Source organism: Schistocerca nitens, chromosome 4, assembly GCF_023898315.1.
Source record: "Schistocerca nitens isolate TAMUIC-IGC-003100 chromosome 4, iqSchNite1.1, whole genome shotgun sequence".
NCBI classification, from domain to species: Eukaryota; Metazoa; Arthropoda; class Insecta; order Orthoptera; family Acrididae; genus Schistocerca; species Schistocerca nitens.
Genome location: NC_064617.1, coordinates 763,643,513 through 763,662,092, shown reverse-complemented (window position 1 = coordinate 763,662,092; position 18,580 = coordinate 763,643,513). Strand labels below are relative to the sequence as shown.

The 18,580-nt window shown below is 37.0% G+C and overlaps 1 protein-coding gene across 4 annotated transcripts in view; it reads left to right on the top strand.

Moving 5' to 3' along the window:
* LOC126253079 (probable ATP-dependent RNA helicase DDX17) overlaps positions 1-18,580 on the top strand; it is a 76,018-nt gene that overhangs the window by 24,697 nt on the left and 32,741 nt on the right. For all 4 annotated transcript variants that reach the window (XR_007545893.1, XM_049954174.1, XM_049954175.1 and 1 more), the window contains exon 6: positions 197-376. Coding sequence is in view for 3 of the 4 variants with exons in the window: in XM_049954174.1 (XP_049810131.1) it covers positions 197-376 (180 nt within the window). In the remaining variant the exon portion in view is untranslated. The remainder of the gene's footprint in view (positions 1-196; positions 377-18,580) is intronic.

Here is an 18,580-nt window from a genome sequence, read left to right as displayed (position 1 = left end):
ATATGGCGAGTAGCAATCTCTTATTTTCATAATTTTCGTTATTCCATCTTGGATTTCCCATTTTTCCCTTTTGGTGCGTATTTTATATGATGAATTGTTGGGGGCATTCTTAATAGAGGTAGAGGTGAAATTTTCCATCACATTTAACAATTTTCTTTTCAGATTCTTATTTTGTGTTTGAATTGTGTTGTTTCAGGCAAGAGATTTGGAGCGAGGTGTAGAAATTGTCATTGCAACACCTGGACGCTTAATAGACTTCCTTGAAAGTGGGAAAACAAACCTAAAGAGGTGCACATATCTAGTTTTGGATGAAGCTGATAGAATGCTTGACATGGGATTTGAACCACAGATTCGCAAAATTGTTGAACAGATACGGGTAAGAATACATAGTTACATTTGTAGCATTGCCACAGATAGCTGTAGCTTACGACATACTGAAAAAGTTGAGAATTAAGTTTGTCTCCTTCACACATTTTGGTGAAATAACACTTCATATATTGTGGAACATCAGTAGGTATGGACACTGTCATTGAGATTGTTAGATGCTTTGGAAGTTCCCTTTCTTCACAAATAAAAAGTTAAGTGAAGTTATGAAAATAACTTCGAAGCATTTATTGGAAATTGGTATGTGAAAACAGTATCAGAGCCAGTGGATGTATTGTATACTGCATCTGTGGTCTAATGCAAGAACAATTCGTGTCAAAACAAAAAAACTTATTTCAGTTTGTGATGCTCTGGGAAATCGGGGAAAAACCAGATATGTTTTAGATTCATGGGAATTTTTCATTGTTTTATTTTTCAGTTAAATTTTTGTAATTTGTGTTCATAAAAACGGACACTTTAACAAAGAAATTTATTTTAACTTGCTATTTCAGGATACTACTGCAGCAATAAATCATAAAAGAAACAATAATACCAAAATAAAACTTTAGTTTCAAGAAAATGGGCTAGCTACAACAACAAAACACAGCGCGCATACAAGTGTCTCCAGACAGCTAAATGTGTCAAAGGCCTTAGGGCAAAGACAAACAGCAAACTGTTTTTGATAAGCATGATGTCACATCTATATACAATTGTAGGTTTGCTCGAGCAGTTGCCAGTGTGCTCATCTGCATGTGCAGAGCTGAAGTCTCATATGGGCAGTCTTCTGCTTCTGGCTGCTTGAAGTGTGGCTGTTAACTAGATTAGCAGTAGCAGCAAGCAGCCAGATGCTAACAGGAACATTTTTCTGACATGCCCAAGCTGTCACATTGCACGTTTTGCATGTGCAGAGCAGTCAAGTGGCGAGTAGTCTGCACATGAGGCATGTTCACATTTCGTGATGTTGCTGTTTTGTCTTTGTTTATAGCTCTCGCGTCAAATAAAACAAAATAGATATCAGGGACTGGGTGCTATCAAGTGAATTAAAATACATTGTCATAATTATAGAAGACTAAAATATATTATTAGTTTATTTTCTGATTTTATTTCCATGTTATTAGCAATTGAGCATTAATTGACTTGGAGAACAATGAAGTTATTTTCATCAGTTTGCTGAAGAAATTTGGCTTTCATTAATTTTTCCCACAGAGGCAGTGAATATATTTAAAACAATGTTTCATTCCTCACTACCAGCTAATTTCAGTTGTTTGTAAAGTGCTTGTTTTAATCTTAACGGCTTGTGTGGCATTATGCCAAATAAAGAACCAAAGATAAGATAATACAGCACTGGCACGCCAAGAAAATGGGCAAGCCGAAAACCTCACTGAAAAATATTAATACTCAGTATTAGCCTGTCAGTGTGAATCTGGAAATACAACTGTGCACTTTAAGGCAAATTATGCATTTTAGTACATTTTACGAAATTCTGATGTTCTTGGAGTTCTCTCTGATGTCCTGATTCTTTTATAACATAATGTAAGATCTTTTAATGCTATACATGTATCAGCATATGTAAATGTTTACTTGAGGATAACTAAGCAGGAAAATTTTGTCAGTAATACTGATTAAAATATTTTGTTTCCAGTATATTGGCAGCTTTAGCATAATTTTACAAGTCTGCCTTCCATGAAAAACAATGTTTTTCAATAACAAGGAATGTCCTAGCACTTGTCAGGTATCTCCTATAGGACTGACTTTATTTCTTAATTGTGTTGTTCACATCTTAAATTTACAGAATGCCATTCCTTGCTAAATTATCGACTGACAACATATAATGTTTTATCATTGCAACTCCTCACATGGCTTTGTATTTATTAGTGGAGTAGAACATAAACTGTAAAAACTTACTGTTTTTAGGTGTGGTGTACACAAACTACTGTTTAAATAAAAGAAAATCTTTGTTAAAGTCACCACATAGCAAAATATTCGGTACTTTGTGTTTTAGAGCCTAGCTTTGAAATGAATATTATGCCAAGGACTACTTTCTTATTTTGCATTCCTTATCTGGATAGGATATAATAAAACAATTGTCCTAAGTACCATAACTCCATATTTCCCCTCTGAACAACATGTCACAGTGCTGAACATGTTCACGTGTTGTTTGTTTTTAAGTTATCTCATTGTGATTTTTAGCTTGGAGTAGTCTGTGAACCCCTGACTTGTTAAATATTCTTCTTATTTGTAGAGTAATGTAATTTTTACTAAAAATCAGGTCTTGGCAACTTAGATCTTTTAAGGCTTTTATTGTGTGTTTAAATACAACACATTTGGTAAATATCTTCTTACAGGAGACCTTCTGTAACAGCAAGTTTCCTTTTTTTTTTTTCCCCAACACACACCTATATATACATTATTGATATAAACTTCCAAGTCATTTGTATTAGTTGACAACGTGTCTAGGAAGAAGACTCTTTGCTGCCTTCAAATAGGTTGTGGGAAAGTATTGTGAAGTGGTTTGAGAAGTGTTAATTTCAAAGTCAATTTATTTTTATGCAAGATGAATTAAGTGACTTCTGATAATGGGCAATTATTTCTTAGATCATGAAGCATATGACTCTCATTTAAGCCATCAACTTTTCCTCTTTGTGTGTTTGCGCTGCTTAATAGTGATGTTGCAATTGGCTGACCACATCATGTTTCCTATGCTCTGAATATCTGCTGTCATTGGTTGGTGAGATCATGTGATGTGATCTATAATCGCACAGCACAATCTAAACTTCAGCAGATGCTCTGCTGTATTTGGTGGAATTCTTATATACTTCCTTGATAAGAAAATATGCGGTGTACATATTGCCGCTTGTCAAAATACCTTTCCAAAATGCATAATTTTTTTGTGGGGTTTGTTTTAAATTGCTGGGAAGCTCTAAGACAGTGTATAAAACCTTTACCGTTCAAAGGCTTTGTAGTATTTACAGCTCCAAGGGAAAAAGTCTATTTTTCACCTGGGAAATGCGTGTTTTTAACCAAGAAATCTGGGAATTTTTTTTCTTGTTTGTGTATATTCCCTGTATTTGTGGGAATCAAGCATTGAAATTTAGAGATGTTCCACTGCTATTAATACTTCAGTCTGCAATTTCATATTTCCCACTAATAAATTTGGTCATAAATGATATTATTTGTGCTATTTAAAAGTTCTTGAGCAGTTTTCTTAAGACCTTCAGAGATTGGTTCTTTTTGTACTTAAATAGTTTCAGTATCTTTTAGACATTGGTTATTTGTATGACAGTTGTTACAAAGTATGCAATTTTTTAGAAAGCTGGTTTCAGAGCTGATATTTGTTTAATTGCTGATATTTTATCAGTAATAATGCAAGTATTTGCTTTGAAACCCTGCATTGTAGAAAATGCCATATTTTGTAATTGATAAATGTATTTACCCTCATCCATAATAAAAAAAAGTCAAACTATTATATGGATTTGCCAGTTTGTGTATCAAGGTGTTCTTAGTGCTTGTACTTTTCCTGATAATTTTTTCGTGCCATTAAAGACTCATTTGCATTGTCCATCAAACCAAAGAGCATTGTTATCACTGCGAAAGGGCAAGCCTCTTCAGCAAATTTCACTGATGAAAACTTCTTGGGTTATGTTCAGAATAACTGACATCGTGAAGCAACATTTCACAACTTTTGTAATCAATTCAACTATGCATCTATTCTCCAGCAGCAGGATCATTTGGTTCATTGAGTACCTCGGGGAGGGCATGATTGACATTGGAGTTAAAAGTGGCCATCTAGCTGTTGCCAATCTGGTGCAACATGTCCACATTACCCATGCAAACACTGCTGTTGAAGGCATTTTTGCCAAATTTTTGCTAATGCAGGGTCCTGTGTGATACAGAAATGAGAAGTTGTCGTCCCTGATGTTAACACAATTGTTTACCATTATTTCCACTGCTTTCTGGATTCTTCTTTTGGGGCAGTAATGATCTGAACAAATTAAATTTGTGTGTTAAAGTAGATCAACTGAAATAGCACACGAAATATAAATACTCGTGTACCATTAACACTTAACATTTAACCAAAACAGAGCACAAATGAAGATAGCAAGATCTTGGGACTAGTGTGCTAGAATAGTGCTAGTTGATATCTGTATTCACAAGGAAATTCTCACATTACAACTTTTTTAGGAAAAAAAAAACTGAAGAGAATGAATCTACCATTGATGCCAAACAAGAGTGCCTCTAGCGGCTGGTGCACAAACTCTTGGCGGCTTTGAAATGTGGACAAACAGTAGTCGACACTCTTTGTGGCTACATCAGCTACATGGGGGGAACAATAGTGTCGTTCAAAACCCTTGGGGAAGAGTCCAGAGCGTGTTCTTCATTTGGGTAAAGTCTGCTTTGGACAGTTGTACCTGAGACTAAGGTTGGTTGTTACGGCCCAAGTGTAGGTGGCAGTTGTGGAAACACAGGTTTCACTCTGTTAATTGAGATCTTCTGTAGCTTTACCATTTAATAGTACATCCAGTGCATGTGCTCCTTTTTCAACAGCTTAATTTGGGCCAGTGTATGGAGATTGTAGCAATAGTTTGACATTGTCTATACCTAAAATGACTTGCATTCATATTAGCAAGTCACAATACATGTAGGTAGGTACATTAAGCATGTAGACACTAGATGAGTGCGAATTTGTCAGTCGAAAAGCTTCACCATACATGAGCTCCCCAATTTGACACAAAGGGAAAGATTAGCATTTCTGCTGGTACATTATTGGCCAGTGTAGCTTTTGGTTGGTGGGTGAAGGAGTCAGTTGCAGTCAAGCTATGTTCCTCCACCTTTTACTGTTCTGGGGGCACTAAATATGTCTCTTCAGGAAGTATGAGAGTCCCCTGTACATACTACAAAATTTCAGACTAAAAAGTATTCCACCAAAACATTAAAAACCATTGAGTTAGCACTTGAAAAACAATTATTTGGTAATGCAGAGGATTCCACAGAAAATGCGTCACTAGAACAGTTGGAAGAAGGTAACCCAAAGCTAGTTTTTGTTAAAGTAGTAGGAAAAAGAAAATAATACTACTAACGTGTACACCTCAATCTTGGAGTATTAGGAAGATGCGTGAATTTAGTGCTCCCATCTACATGGTATGCCAGGCAAAAAGGCTTCTGAAGGAAAGAGGTATAAAGCGGAAACTCGCATAGCAAGCTTAATTCATTCCAGAATCTTAACTCTTAATGCAGTAAACTCGTTAAGCGAAACAATTTATTCCATCTGAATTAACATAAAATATGATAATGCGTTCCATGCAGAAAAAGTACTAAAAGTTGTAGGTTATTCATGCCATGCCATGTATTGTGAAGAAAATATGTACTTTATTATTCACAATACATAACTAATTCTTTTTTACTAGGAAGCTTTCTGTGTCATTTGTTCCTGCTGACACTTCAACACTTGGAGAAAACACGAAACAGCATTATCGTCAAATTTATGGCGTGCGCGTAGTCACTGCTGTATTGGGGTGTTCGATGCAGTCTTATTCCCATCCTTCCAGCATTCTCTTATTATACCAGAAGATGGCTGCTTTGCTGTTACTTCCTCCTCCCCCCCCCCCTCCCCCCACCCCAAATTCCTGCTGTGAAACATGCTGCAACTCTGTATAAGGTCTTTGGTGGACACTTCTTGACTGATCTTCCACAAGCTCATAGATAATTGTTAATGACTTCTAGTTCCATGCACTTGGCCAAAGACAACCTCGTTGACTACAGGCTCCACAGCCACTGACCCGAATGCCTTAGTCACATTTGACGATGCACTCTGACCAAAGCTTCTTCCAAGCAGAAGTGAAAGTTCTCTTGGTTTCTTAAAGTTAGAAACAATCTGGTGGTCTATAGACTGGATTAGCTGAATGGTGTTGGGAGGCAGAAATTGGATCTTGATGAGTTGAAATTATCGAAGGAGGTGGTCTTGTAGGCCTGGAGAATGGGCAGGAGTGTTGGCCTTAACAAGCAAGACACGGAGTGGCAGATTCACCTCAAGCAAATATTTTTTTCACCGAAGGACCAAACACTTAATTGATCTAATCACAGAAAGATCATGTGTCACCCAAGCCTTTTTGTTGGACCTCCACATCAGATTTAACCTGCTCTTGTGGACTTCACACTTATTGAAGGGTTATGGAGTTTCTGAACATAAACAAGCAGCAGTTTAATTTTCAAATCACTAGCAGTACGAGACAGCGTTTCATTGGTTTGTGACTGGGCAATGCAGTTTCCTTGGCTGTTATAAAGGTACACCTCAGCATCTTTTTCAGGCTAGACCTGTCTCGTCACACTTAAAATCCTGTTGCGGCTGATGAAGTTCTCTGCTGCCTTTGTGTTGGAGCTGGCTGCTTCGCCATGCCTCACAATGCTGTGGATGCCAGGTTTTCTCTTAAACTTCTTGAACCACCCACAACTTCCCTTAAACACTTATTTGGACGTTAATGATCCTGCAGTCTTCACAAGGTGGTCACCAAAAATCATTCTCGCCTTCTTACAAAAGATGGTCTCGGTAATAGTGTCACCTTGCAATTGCGTTTCATTTATCTATATAAGGAGCAACCTTTCAACATCATCCAGAATATGAAACCATTGTTTAGATAATCTTGTCACTTCATTTGAAGAAAGCATCTTTCTCCTTAATCTTGTCCTTATTCTTGAGAATAGTGCAAATAATTGATGTAGACAGACTGCATGTGCATGCTAAATCAGCAATGCTCACACAGTGTTTGTGTTCATCAATAATTTTACATTTCATTTCTAAGGTAATTTTCTTTCTCTCAAGGTTGTCTTCTTGCGGCTGTATCTTCAGGGACCTTTCTACGAAGGTTATTAAAATTTGCACACAAAAAACACTGTGTGAATACAAGTTTTGAAAAATGTGAGATGACAAGCTGCACCAAGATGGTAGCAGAAAGAGCACTAAACCAAAACTGCAGTATGTGTTAAAGACGTAGTTCATATCCTGCTACTGACAATAAAAGGTGTTCTTATTGTTGAATGTTTCCCCTGCTGCGTGCAAACAGCTGACATCACACTAAATTTTCATCACGCGTTACGTGAAACGTCACTCGTTAAGGGAATCATTTTTTACAATTTGTTTTACTCATTATGCAAATTGCATGTTGTGGGAGGCACTCGTTAAGTGAGGTTCCACTGTGTTAGAAAGTCCTGATAAAAAACTCTGAAAGAATTTGTCCCAATAAGTTGTGCAAACAGTGTCTTACAATAATAAATTATTATTATAGTTGTTGTTTACTACTACTACTACTGCTGCTATGAATATGACAAAATAAACAGAGTAATGCTGGGGAAGAAAGACTGTAACTGTCAAGGGGAAAGGTAGAGAAAGAACAGTAACATCCAACAGACATATTTTGCACAATTTAAAAGAAGAACAGGATTTCTAAATTCAGAATTGTGCCCAAAACTGTGCATTTTAGCTGGTCATAGTGGAGCACACTCGGTATGTGTTTGCACTACATATCAAAACATCAAACTTATGGTAGAAAACATTAGGCTCAGAATCTTAACCAGTGTATTATGAAAACTATTGTTCTTGCCCAGGAAGTGACCCAATAAAAAAAACAGTACAAAGTGCATTTGATGGTAATACGGTTGAGAATATCACTTTTCGGCAATGGGTTTCAGTAGACAGACGCAACTTACAAGGGAACCTCCCCATCGCACCCCTCTCCGATTTAGTTATAAGTTAGCACAGTGGATAGGCCTTGATAAACTGAACACAGATCAATTGAGAAAACAGGAAGAAGTTGTGTGGAACTGTGAAAAAATAAGCAAAATATACAAACTGAGTAGTCCATGGGCCACATAAGCAACATCATGGACAATGTAAGCTCAGGAGCGCCGTGGTCCCGTGGTAGCGTGATCAGCTGCAGAACGAGAGGTCCTTGGTTCAAGTCTTCTCTCGAGTGAAAATTTTACTTTCTTTATTTTTGCATAGTTATTATCTGTCCGTTCGTTCATTGACGTCTCTGTTCACTGTAATGAGTTTAGTGTCTGTGTTTTGCGACCGCATCGCAAAACCGTGCGATTAACAGACGAAAGGACGTGCCTCTCCAATGGGAACCGAAAACATTTGATCGCAAGGTTATAGGTCAACCGATTCCTCCACAGGAAAACACATCTGATATATTCTATACGACACTGGTGACGGCATGTGCGTCACATGACATGAATATGTTGTCGACCCACCTAACTTGTACACTTGGCGAATGGGTAAAAAGATTCTTCTACCTTGCCCGATTTAGGTTTTCTTGTGGATGTGATAATCACTCCCGAAAAAGTGATGAAAACATAAGAGTTTGTCACATAAACTGAAAATAAAAAATTAAACTTTTCACTCGATGGAAGATTTGAACCCAGGACCTTTCGTTCCGCAGCTGCTCACGTTACCACGAGACCACGGCGCTCCTGCGTTTCCATTATCCTTAAAGTTGCTTATCTTCCCATGATCTACTCAGTTTGTATATTTTGCTTATTTTTTCATAGTCCCACACAACTTCTTCCTGTTTTCTCAATTGATGTGTGTTCAGTTTTTCAAGGCCTATCCACTGTGCCAACTTATAACTAAATCTGAGGGGGGTGCGATGGGGAGGTTCCCTTGTTAGAAGTAATGCAGAAGACCTCATCGTAGTTAACTGAATTATTTTCTGAAAAACTGACTGCACAAATACTCCATGATTTTCTAGCAAAGCTCTTTTCTAAAGCAAGAAAAATTTGAATAAGGATGAATATGTTGGTATATGTGCCTTCTCTGAGAATTTCACTTATGTCATACAGGATAAGGCCCAGGGTTGTTGTTGGTCAAATGCAACAGTTGTGCCCCTTTGTAGTATATTACAAAGAAGAGAACAAAACAGAGCACGAGTTATGTCATAATTTCTAACTCTCTAGAGTATAATACCATAGCAGTCTACTGAACAAAAAATAATAATAATCAGTTTTTAAAAACGAAATTTCAGACTGACACACAGGATATATGCCACTTTCCGGATAGCAGTTCGGCCCAGTACAAGAATAAAAAGAATTTTGTAAACTTGTGCTTCCACAAAGATAATTTTGGCATTGAATAGAATGCTGCTGCTTTTTTTGTAATGCATTGTGATGGTGTTGGTGGCACTGTTAAGAGATTAACAAGAAAAGCATGGCTGCGGAGGCTGCATAACAACCAAATTTGTACTCCACAACAAATTTTTGATTGGGCAGTTAAAAACACTACATCTGTACATGTCGAGTTTTCAACACAAGAGTACATTGAAATTGAGCGATTTATGGAAGTGTGCTTTAGTCTGTCTGCTTCCATGAATGGAACACAGAAGTTACATGCTTTTATACTGATAGTGTCAACTACATCAGAATTATTGGTAAAGACTTTTTCAGGTGCAGCAGACATTGCAGAAAGACATTGGTGGATATTTCACTGTTTATGACAAGAAATGGTGGTTAGCTTACATTTTAACAAAAGATTATCTTGGAGAAGTTACTTACTTTCCTTCACCCAGCTGGCCCATCACTGTCTTTTGCATATCCTATAAAACCAGATATTCTGTGGTATCTATAAATTATATTCTTTATAAGGTAAACCCAGTAACGCCAACAGGTAAAATTCCTGTGGATGAAACTGTAAAAACAAAATAAGCATTTTAACAAGTTCAATCTTAAAATGCAGATGTTAAATATGGTTTTGCTAGTGACATGTGGAATGTGTGTGTTAACATTAAATTTGAATGTGTATATAGGTACATTAAGAGGAGTTCGAACGCCCTATCTTTACAATGTTAAATTAGGGGCTTGGCTTTCCTGTATTTCAGAAACCACTCTAGCTTTGGATAGGAAACGTTTACTTCCCATGTGAGCTATATATATAAAATTCTGAAAATTGCAAATTTTATAATTGGATAAAAACCCGAAAATGTGAAAAAAATTAATTTTTTGCGTTCTGACTCCCCTTAAGAATGAAACTGTTTCTGGTTGAATCTATAAATTTTACAAAAATGTTAATTTTTTGTGAAATGTGAATTTTGAAATTTTATAGAGGTATGAACCCATGACAGTGGCACTTTTATATTTGGGAAATAGTTAATAATGTGAAGCGTTACATATCATTTTTAAAAAATCATCTTGAACACACATTGTGTTGTGTATATAGGAAAGTGTGTGGAAAATGCTGCAAAATAACCTCTCCCAACATTTTTGCTTAATTAGTAGAGTTGCTGTATCAGTTTGAAGTTACGGCAGTGTATTGGTTTTTTTTGTGATTTCTCATTGTTATATTTTTAAAATGGGTCAACAGATTTTAATAAAAGTAGGTATTTCTGTTAATCTATATGTAGTGTAGCTTTGTGCCAAGTTTCATCAAAATCTGAGGTGGTGAGTAAAATCACTGTGTTGATTAGACATGCAATTACCAAATAGACTTTCATCCGCATGAAACAAAGTACCCCACTAACATTATAAGTTTCAACATCCTACATATCCAATCTAAAGCTTTGAAACATACATACACCAACGAAAACAGCCTGAGTTCATGTGCATGCTTGCACTCTATCCTCCATGTGACTCTTAATAATTCAGTGTATGCACCCAAAAATGACAGTTCGCCCTTCATGTCATCCTGATAGTACGTATGTCTGTTTATATTGTGAAGAATATATCTATCTGAATATCTTTAATTGCTTAAGAGTTTATTATTTTCACACATACTTAGGTACGACATGTAACAGATGTAAGTTTAACAAGTACACGGCTCTGGTGTAACTAAAACTTTGCTCTCCTGGCATTCCTTCCATCATCTGTTTCATGTATAATGTTGACACTGATGGAAACACAATTATTACACTTAATTTTTTTTTATGTCACCTGATTGCATACATGTGTGCAAAACCTGTGTTAACGAACAGAAATTTATTAGTGTACCACTTGAGATAATTAATCTCATCTATTCCATCAGAGATCTCCACAGTACGTTGACTAACTCTGAAATAATAGTTCTGTTTTTCTGTATCGTAGCACTTTGAAATAATGTTTGTTTTGCTGTGTGTTCTTACGCATCTATCAGTTTCTAGACACCACTTTGTTCACAATGTATTACCAGTTTTATATGCAGTCTATTACTGTAGGGAAAGGATCCTGTGACCACTGGAGGTATTTTATTTTTATTGTTTTATTTGCACATAAGTGTCAGGTTTCTAGTCAAAGACCTTAACAGAACCATGTTCTGAAATAGTGCTCTGTTCTTGCACTGGATAATACCACATATCATCCAAAATCGTAAAACAACACACATGCCATATTAATGTAAATAAATCCACCTGGTGGAGGTTTAAATCTTAGAGACGTGTTATATAAATTAAACCGTGACTGGTAACAGTAAAACTTGCTGTTTCATTCGAAATTCAGCATTGCCAAGGGAGGTCATAGTTCTTAGATAGTTTTCTGATCATGAGAGCTTCATGATTGCTTCTGTCTTATCAGTTAGTGCAGTGACCCTGCTGATGAAATTAGATGGCGTAAGAAGGTGGTTAACCAAAAACACACTTTGCAGTATTTAACACCACACCATGCTGTTCTAAGCTTTTTAAAACCTCCATGTACTGCTGGTGCTGTTATGCAGTGGTTGAAAAGACAAGGATGCCATTTATGTGTGGAAAATGGAATGGCAATCTTGGTTTGCAGTGTGTATTGTTGAACTTTCTCAATCTTTGCTGCACGGAATCATTGAACCTTTTCCAAGAGAAGCAGGGCCAATCTTGTCAGGGTCACCAATGTTGGGGCGGCTAATGCGGCAACCACCCAAACAAATTATTTTTCTATGTTTGAGAGCAAATCGGCTGAAATAGCATGCAAAATATAGACACTTGTGTGCTATAAACATTAACCATTCATTAACAGGTACAGAACACAAAAGATATTTCTGTGAGAACTTGATACTAGTGAAGATCTGTGTCAATGGAATATAGTTAAGTCGGAGACAGGTAGGACCAGAAATTAGGAGGAACAAATAGCTCTAAAAATAAATGAAACCCTAGTAAAAAAAATGCATGTTGTGTTACAAACCATTTAAACAAGTCTTTTGTCTGTTACTGATAGCGGGGGGTTGTCAGGTTCAGTAAAAAAATGCAATGGAATATCTGAGACCAGTGCACACAAGCAATCCTCAGTAAAATGGAATTGACGCTTACTTCACCCAAAGAAATAGAATCCATCATAAAGTCACTGAAATCAAAGCATTCTAGTGGTTATGATAACATATCAACAAAGTTAATAAGTGTTCATGTGAGCTTAGTCATATGGTAAGTTATTTGTGTAATCAATCACTTACCACAGGAACATTCCTGGACTGGCTTAAATATGCTGAAGTTATACCTGTCCACAAGAAAGGGGACAAAGAAATGCTGTCAAATTACCTTACTTTTGCCACATTTTTCAAAAATCTTTGAAAAGGTTATGTTCAAGTGTCTACTTAAGCACCTTAGACAAAATAACAAACTGTGAAAGTCACAGTTTGGATTTCTTAAGAGTTCTGATATTGAGAAGGCTATTTACACTTGGAGTGAATATGTCCTTAATTCATTAGACAACAAATTACAGGCAACTGGCATATTCTCTGACCTGTCAAAGGCTTTTGAATGTGTGAATCACAGCATTCCTTTAAGTAAATTAAAATATTATGGCATCACTGGTAGTGCTGCAAAGTGGTTTCAGTCGTATCTTACTAATAGAAAACAGTGTGACATTACATAACATTTCAGCAGTAGGCAATCAGACATCATATGACTGGGAAGAAATTAAAAGTGGTGTTCCCCAAGGTTCCATATTAGGTCCACTACCTTTTCTTGTGTATATTAATGACCTGTCATCTGTTACAGTACCAGATGCTAAGTTTGTCTTATTTGCAGATGATACAAACCTTGAAATAAATAGTAAATCAAATATAAATTTAGAAAGGGCAGCTAATCAAATTTTTACTGACATTAATAAGTGGTTCATAGCCAATTCACTGTCATTAACTTTGAAAAGACCCACTATATGCAGTTCAGAAGTTCCAAGAGATTTCCTTCTAGTGTGTGTATAAAATATGACGACATGGAAAAAGAAGTTGAGAGTGTAAAATTCTTGGGATTACAACTTGATAATAAATTCAGATGGGAGCGACGTAACTAACGAACTGCTAAAGCGCCTAAACAAGTCTGTGTTTTCAATGCGTATGATGTCGGACATAGGAGATATAAAAAAACTGGCATATTTTGCTTATTTTCACTCCCATTATGTCATATCGTATTATATTTTGGGTAACTCCACAATCTGAGAAAAAAAATTTTAGAGTACAGAAGCATATAATAAGAGTAATGTGTAGTGTAAATCCAAGAACATCATGTCGAAACCTATTCAAAGAATTGGGCATACTAACCAAAGCTTCTCAATTTATTTATTCCTTAATGAAGCTTGTTGTAAATAATCCATCTCTTTTTCCAACTAACTGCTTAGTACACAGTATCAGTACTAGGAATAAGAACAAAATACATAGAGATTTAAAATCGCTTATTCTTGCCCAGCAAGGAGGCCAGTATTCAGCAACGCATATTTTCAATAAGTTACCAGCAACCATTAAGAGTTTAGTTTCAGACAAGGCACAATTTAAACATAATTTTAAAGAATTTTTGGTGGCAAACTCCTTCTATTCCATCCATGAATTTCTCAAAAAGTTCAGTAGACAATTTTGATGAAAATTTATTGTACTTCAATTTTTGACAGTGTAATAGCCAAGTAACTAGCTACTGTGTGAATGATGGATTAATGAAAGCAGATGTAAGTAGTAAACCTGTAAATATTAGAAGTTTAATTTTAATTCATGTACATTATTTTACTGTTTATTAACTGAGAATCATAAAAAATTGAGTTTTTCTAATTTCATTTTTGTAAAGTGTTTGACATGTTCCACATCCAGGAGGATCCGCTCTTTTGTGGGTCTATGGAATGAATAATAATCTTATCTAATCTATTTGCAAGAAAGTTCTCACACTATCACTTCCACGAAAAGTCCCAAAAAGTGAAAAGAACAAATCAATGGCCAATGCCAAACGGGCACCTCGGATGTCTGTTGCATGACCACCTTGAGATCTGTGAAATGTGAAAACATTAGTGGACAATCATGCTCCAGTGCATAGAATTCCTTGGCATGACAGTCATTTGTTACTGTTGTTCTCTGCTACTGTCTCCACCTAGACAATTTTCACATGACATGCAAAGTTACAGGGATATGGGTCTCTGTCAAAGGCTAAAGCATATGAAAGGGACAGACAGCAGCACCAGCAGTATGGACTACACACAACCAGTATTCTGCTGCTGACTTGTACAGTCTCTTACCAAAGCTTGTGATTTGTCCACATGATATACCTTTGGGAGAAGAGTATTATGAACAGTCTCATAGATTATGTCTTAACGGAATCTGCAACTGAGTCTGGAGATTACTAGTACGAAATTTACTAAAAAATTACTTAGCTGATAACTGAAGATGATTTCCTTGGAGTTATTTCTGTTCACAAACAGTGTGTTTTATACACCTGTATTGTAATGAGGTGGACGTACATGCCTTCTTTGTGACGTGTTTTTTGATGGCATAGTTTTATTTTAGTTGATTATGTTTAATTAGTCAACATATGGTTGAACCTCCTTATCTTGGCAGAACCCTGTTGTTTCCAGTAGCAGGCTGTTTATGCTGATGGGAGGTAAAGTAAATCTGAGAGAACTTTGATCATCCAGTGTCTGTTTTGTCTAGGTTCTGAGATCTCTGTTCTCAACATACTGAGTGACATTTAAATAAGTTTTTCTCTTGGTTCAGTATCTTAAAAGCATGTAGATTGAAGAAAAGTTACGAAACATCCTTAGTGCTCTCAATTTGTGTTACTGATATTGGTGGTAGGACGGGCAGCTTTGAACTGCTACTCGAGAGCTTTTTTTGGGGGGAGGGTGCAGGCTTGTGTTAAGTAATTAATCAGGATGGTGACACCTGGAAAATAGAAATTCTCAAGGAAATTGATTTTACTGTCAGGGAATTCTAAGAGACTTTAACTGTTAATTATACAAGGAAATGTACTGTCGTTGTATTAAATATTACATAGATTCTGCTTTGAATGTACTGCTGTGGAGTCAAATGAGGAAAGGTTGAGAATTGTGAGGGATGTTGCTTGATCGCAGAACCCCATGGTGGTTCCTCTCTCACTGGCGCCGGCCGGTGTTGCTGAGCGGTTCTACGAGCTTAAGAACCGCGGGACCGCTACGGTCGCAGGTTCGAATCCTGCCTCGGGCATGGATGTGTGTGATGCCCGTAGGTTAGTTAGGTTTAAGTAGTTCTAAGTTCTAGGGGACTGATGACCTCAGATGTTAAGTCCCATAGTGCTCAGAGCCATTTGAACCATTTTTTCTCTCATTGGCTAGAGTTGAGACTAAACAAATATAAACACAAGGAAAATGTGCCCTGTTCACTCAGTAAACTGTCTTCAGTTGAAGCTTTGTGCAAGTGCTGTATACGCCAACAAAGATAAGATAGAAATGCTGTGGAGAATGTCAGGTAGCAGAACATTAATTGCAGTAGTGTCATATTTAGAATACTAATAGATGTACTACAATTCTGTAGTGCTTTTAAATGATAAATTGTGTACAGGAGAGGCAGTCTACAATTAAAAACCCATAATTGCTGTAGACTGTTAAGTGAAATACCAGTTTGTGTTTATGGCTCCCTGGATACTTGCACTGTGTGCTAATAAGAGAGTCAGTTTTGTGTTACATTTTTAAGATCATGTAAAGACTCATTGCCCTTCATTTCTTCATAACAAACAGTTACAAACAAGACTGTTATGTTGGTAAGTATCCCCCCTGGTACTAAACATAATTTGCTTGATGCATATCTTATTTAGCTTCTGGTTAGTGGTTTATTTGAGGTGGTCAAGGTGAAGGGGTCACCCTGGATATTGTGAAAACTGCCCCCTGTCCTCAGCAGAGGTTTGTATCGCTTCACAATATCTACTCTGCAGATACCTGACATTCCAGGTATACGTAACAGGATCTTTGCCATTTCATCTTTAATAGAGTTCATCATATCGTTGAAATAGTAACTTACTGCTGTGAACACACACTTGTGTCTTTTACTGTAAGAGTTGGCAGCCTAGTTCAAAGGTGCAGTCCAATGCATTTCATTGTTTCCTCCACTTCTGTCTGAAGTACTTGAGGTTTTTTCAACAGTCTGCTAGTTTAATGATTAAACATTCCTTTCCCATTATAAAGAATGCATCTTCAGTCTGTTTTCTTGGAATAGATATAAAAATTTTATCTGCCAGTGTTACGAACATTATTTGATAAGCAAGAAAAAATGTTTGTTTTGTAAACAAGTCACCTTAATTCGCAAACAACGGAAATTTCAGGAGGGAATACAACAATATCAAGAAAATGATAGATGCTACTCACCATATACAGGGTGTATACGACCCGGGTCAACCAGGAGATCCAGGAAAAACCTGGGAATTTTTTCATCCGGGAGAAACCCGTGAATTTTTCAGAATTCCGGGAATTTTTCATTGTTTAGCTAAATTTTTGTGATTTTGACTGGTAAGAACCAATACTCTAACGAAGGATATTACTGTACCCCGCTATTGCAGAATAATACTGCAGCAACAAAACATGAACGAGGGGAAAAAAAACTAAAATGCAACTAAAGTTGCAAAGGAAATGCGCCATATAGAACAACAAAACACAGTGCTCATACAAGCGTCTGCCAACAGTGAAGTGTGTCAAAAAGGCTTTAGGCTGGGCTCTCAGCACTATGGGACTTAACATCTGGGGTCATCAGTCCCCTAAAACTTAGAACTACTTAAGCCTAACTAAACTAAGGACATCACACACATCCATGCCCGAGGCAGGATTCGAACCTGCGACCGTAGCTGTCGCGCGGTTCCAGGCTGTAGCGCCTAGAACCGGTTGGCCACCTCGGCCGGCCAAAGGCTTTAGGAAGAATATGCAATGCTTCCTAACAACAAATTGCCTCCGATGACCGTGACGTGACAACTGTTTAAATTAGATTCGTTTGAGCTGTGGGGGCGGGCTCTTGCGCAATCGCAGTTGAGTCGCGTATGAGTAGTACATTCTTTCGCTTCTGGTTACAGAAGTATGGCTGGGCGCCACTACTTAATATTGCCCCCGGTTCAGAAATGTAGTAAATCTGGCGCTGATCCCCAGAACAGTCTGAGTTGTAGTGGGGAGATGGATTGTCTCCACGTGACCTGCGTTTACGTTCAGTGATTCTGTTGTTTCCTCTTAGTTTATTGCTCTCATGTTAAATCATAACAAACGGATTTTTGCGGCCGGGAGTTATCAAATGAATTAAAATACGATTGCTTAATTACGGAAGGCTAAAATAAGTTATTAGTTTTAGATTTTATTTCCACCTTCCTGACAGTCAAGCATTAATCGCCTTGCAGAACAGTGAAGTTATTTTTGTCGGTTTGCTAAAGAGATTTTGCTTTCATTAATCTTTTCTGTTATATTTGAAACAAAGTGTTTAATTTCACACTATTGGCTAGTTTCAACTGTTCACTGCATTTCAAGTGCACGTATGGCATTATGCCATAATAAAGAACCAAACATGGGATAATACAGTACTGGTACTCCAAGAAAATTTACATACGACTCTGGACATATGAATGTGCATTTTAAGCCGAATTATGCATTTTAGCATGGTTCACGAAATTCCGATACTCTTGAAGTATCCTGCGATATCTTGTTTCTTTTATGACATAATGTAAGATCTTTTAATGTTTCACACGTACGAACATATGGGCTTCCTGCGTCATCGTAGCTGCGTAAACGCGGTGACGCCTATTATTTGGAGCTCTTTCCCAACTGCTGAAACGAACCTATTTCTAACAGTTCGCAGGAAAATACTGCGAATGGTGGTTTGAAAAGCGTTACATTCAAACCCAATTTCCTATTACACAAGATGAACTACGTGCGAGAATGTACGATGAATTACTTAAATCACAAAACGTTTGACTCTCATTTAAAAATCAGCTCTTTGAGGACGACCATTTAGAAGAATTTTGAGCCCAGAACATCAAACATTTAAGTCGTTATTAAAAATTTTACTGGCACATTTGTGTGATGTATCTTA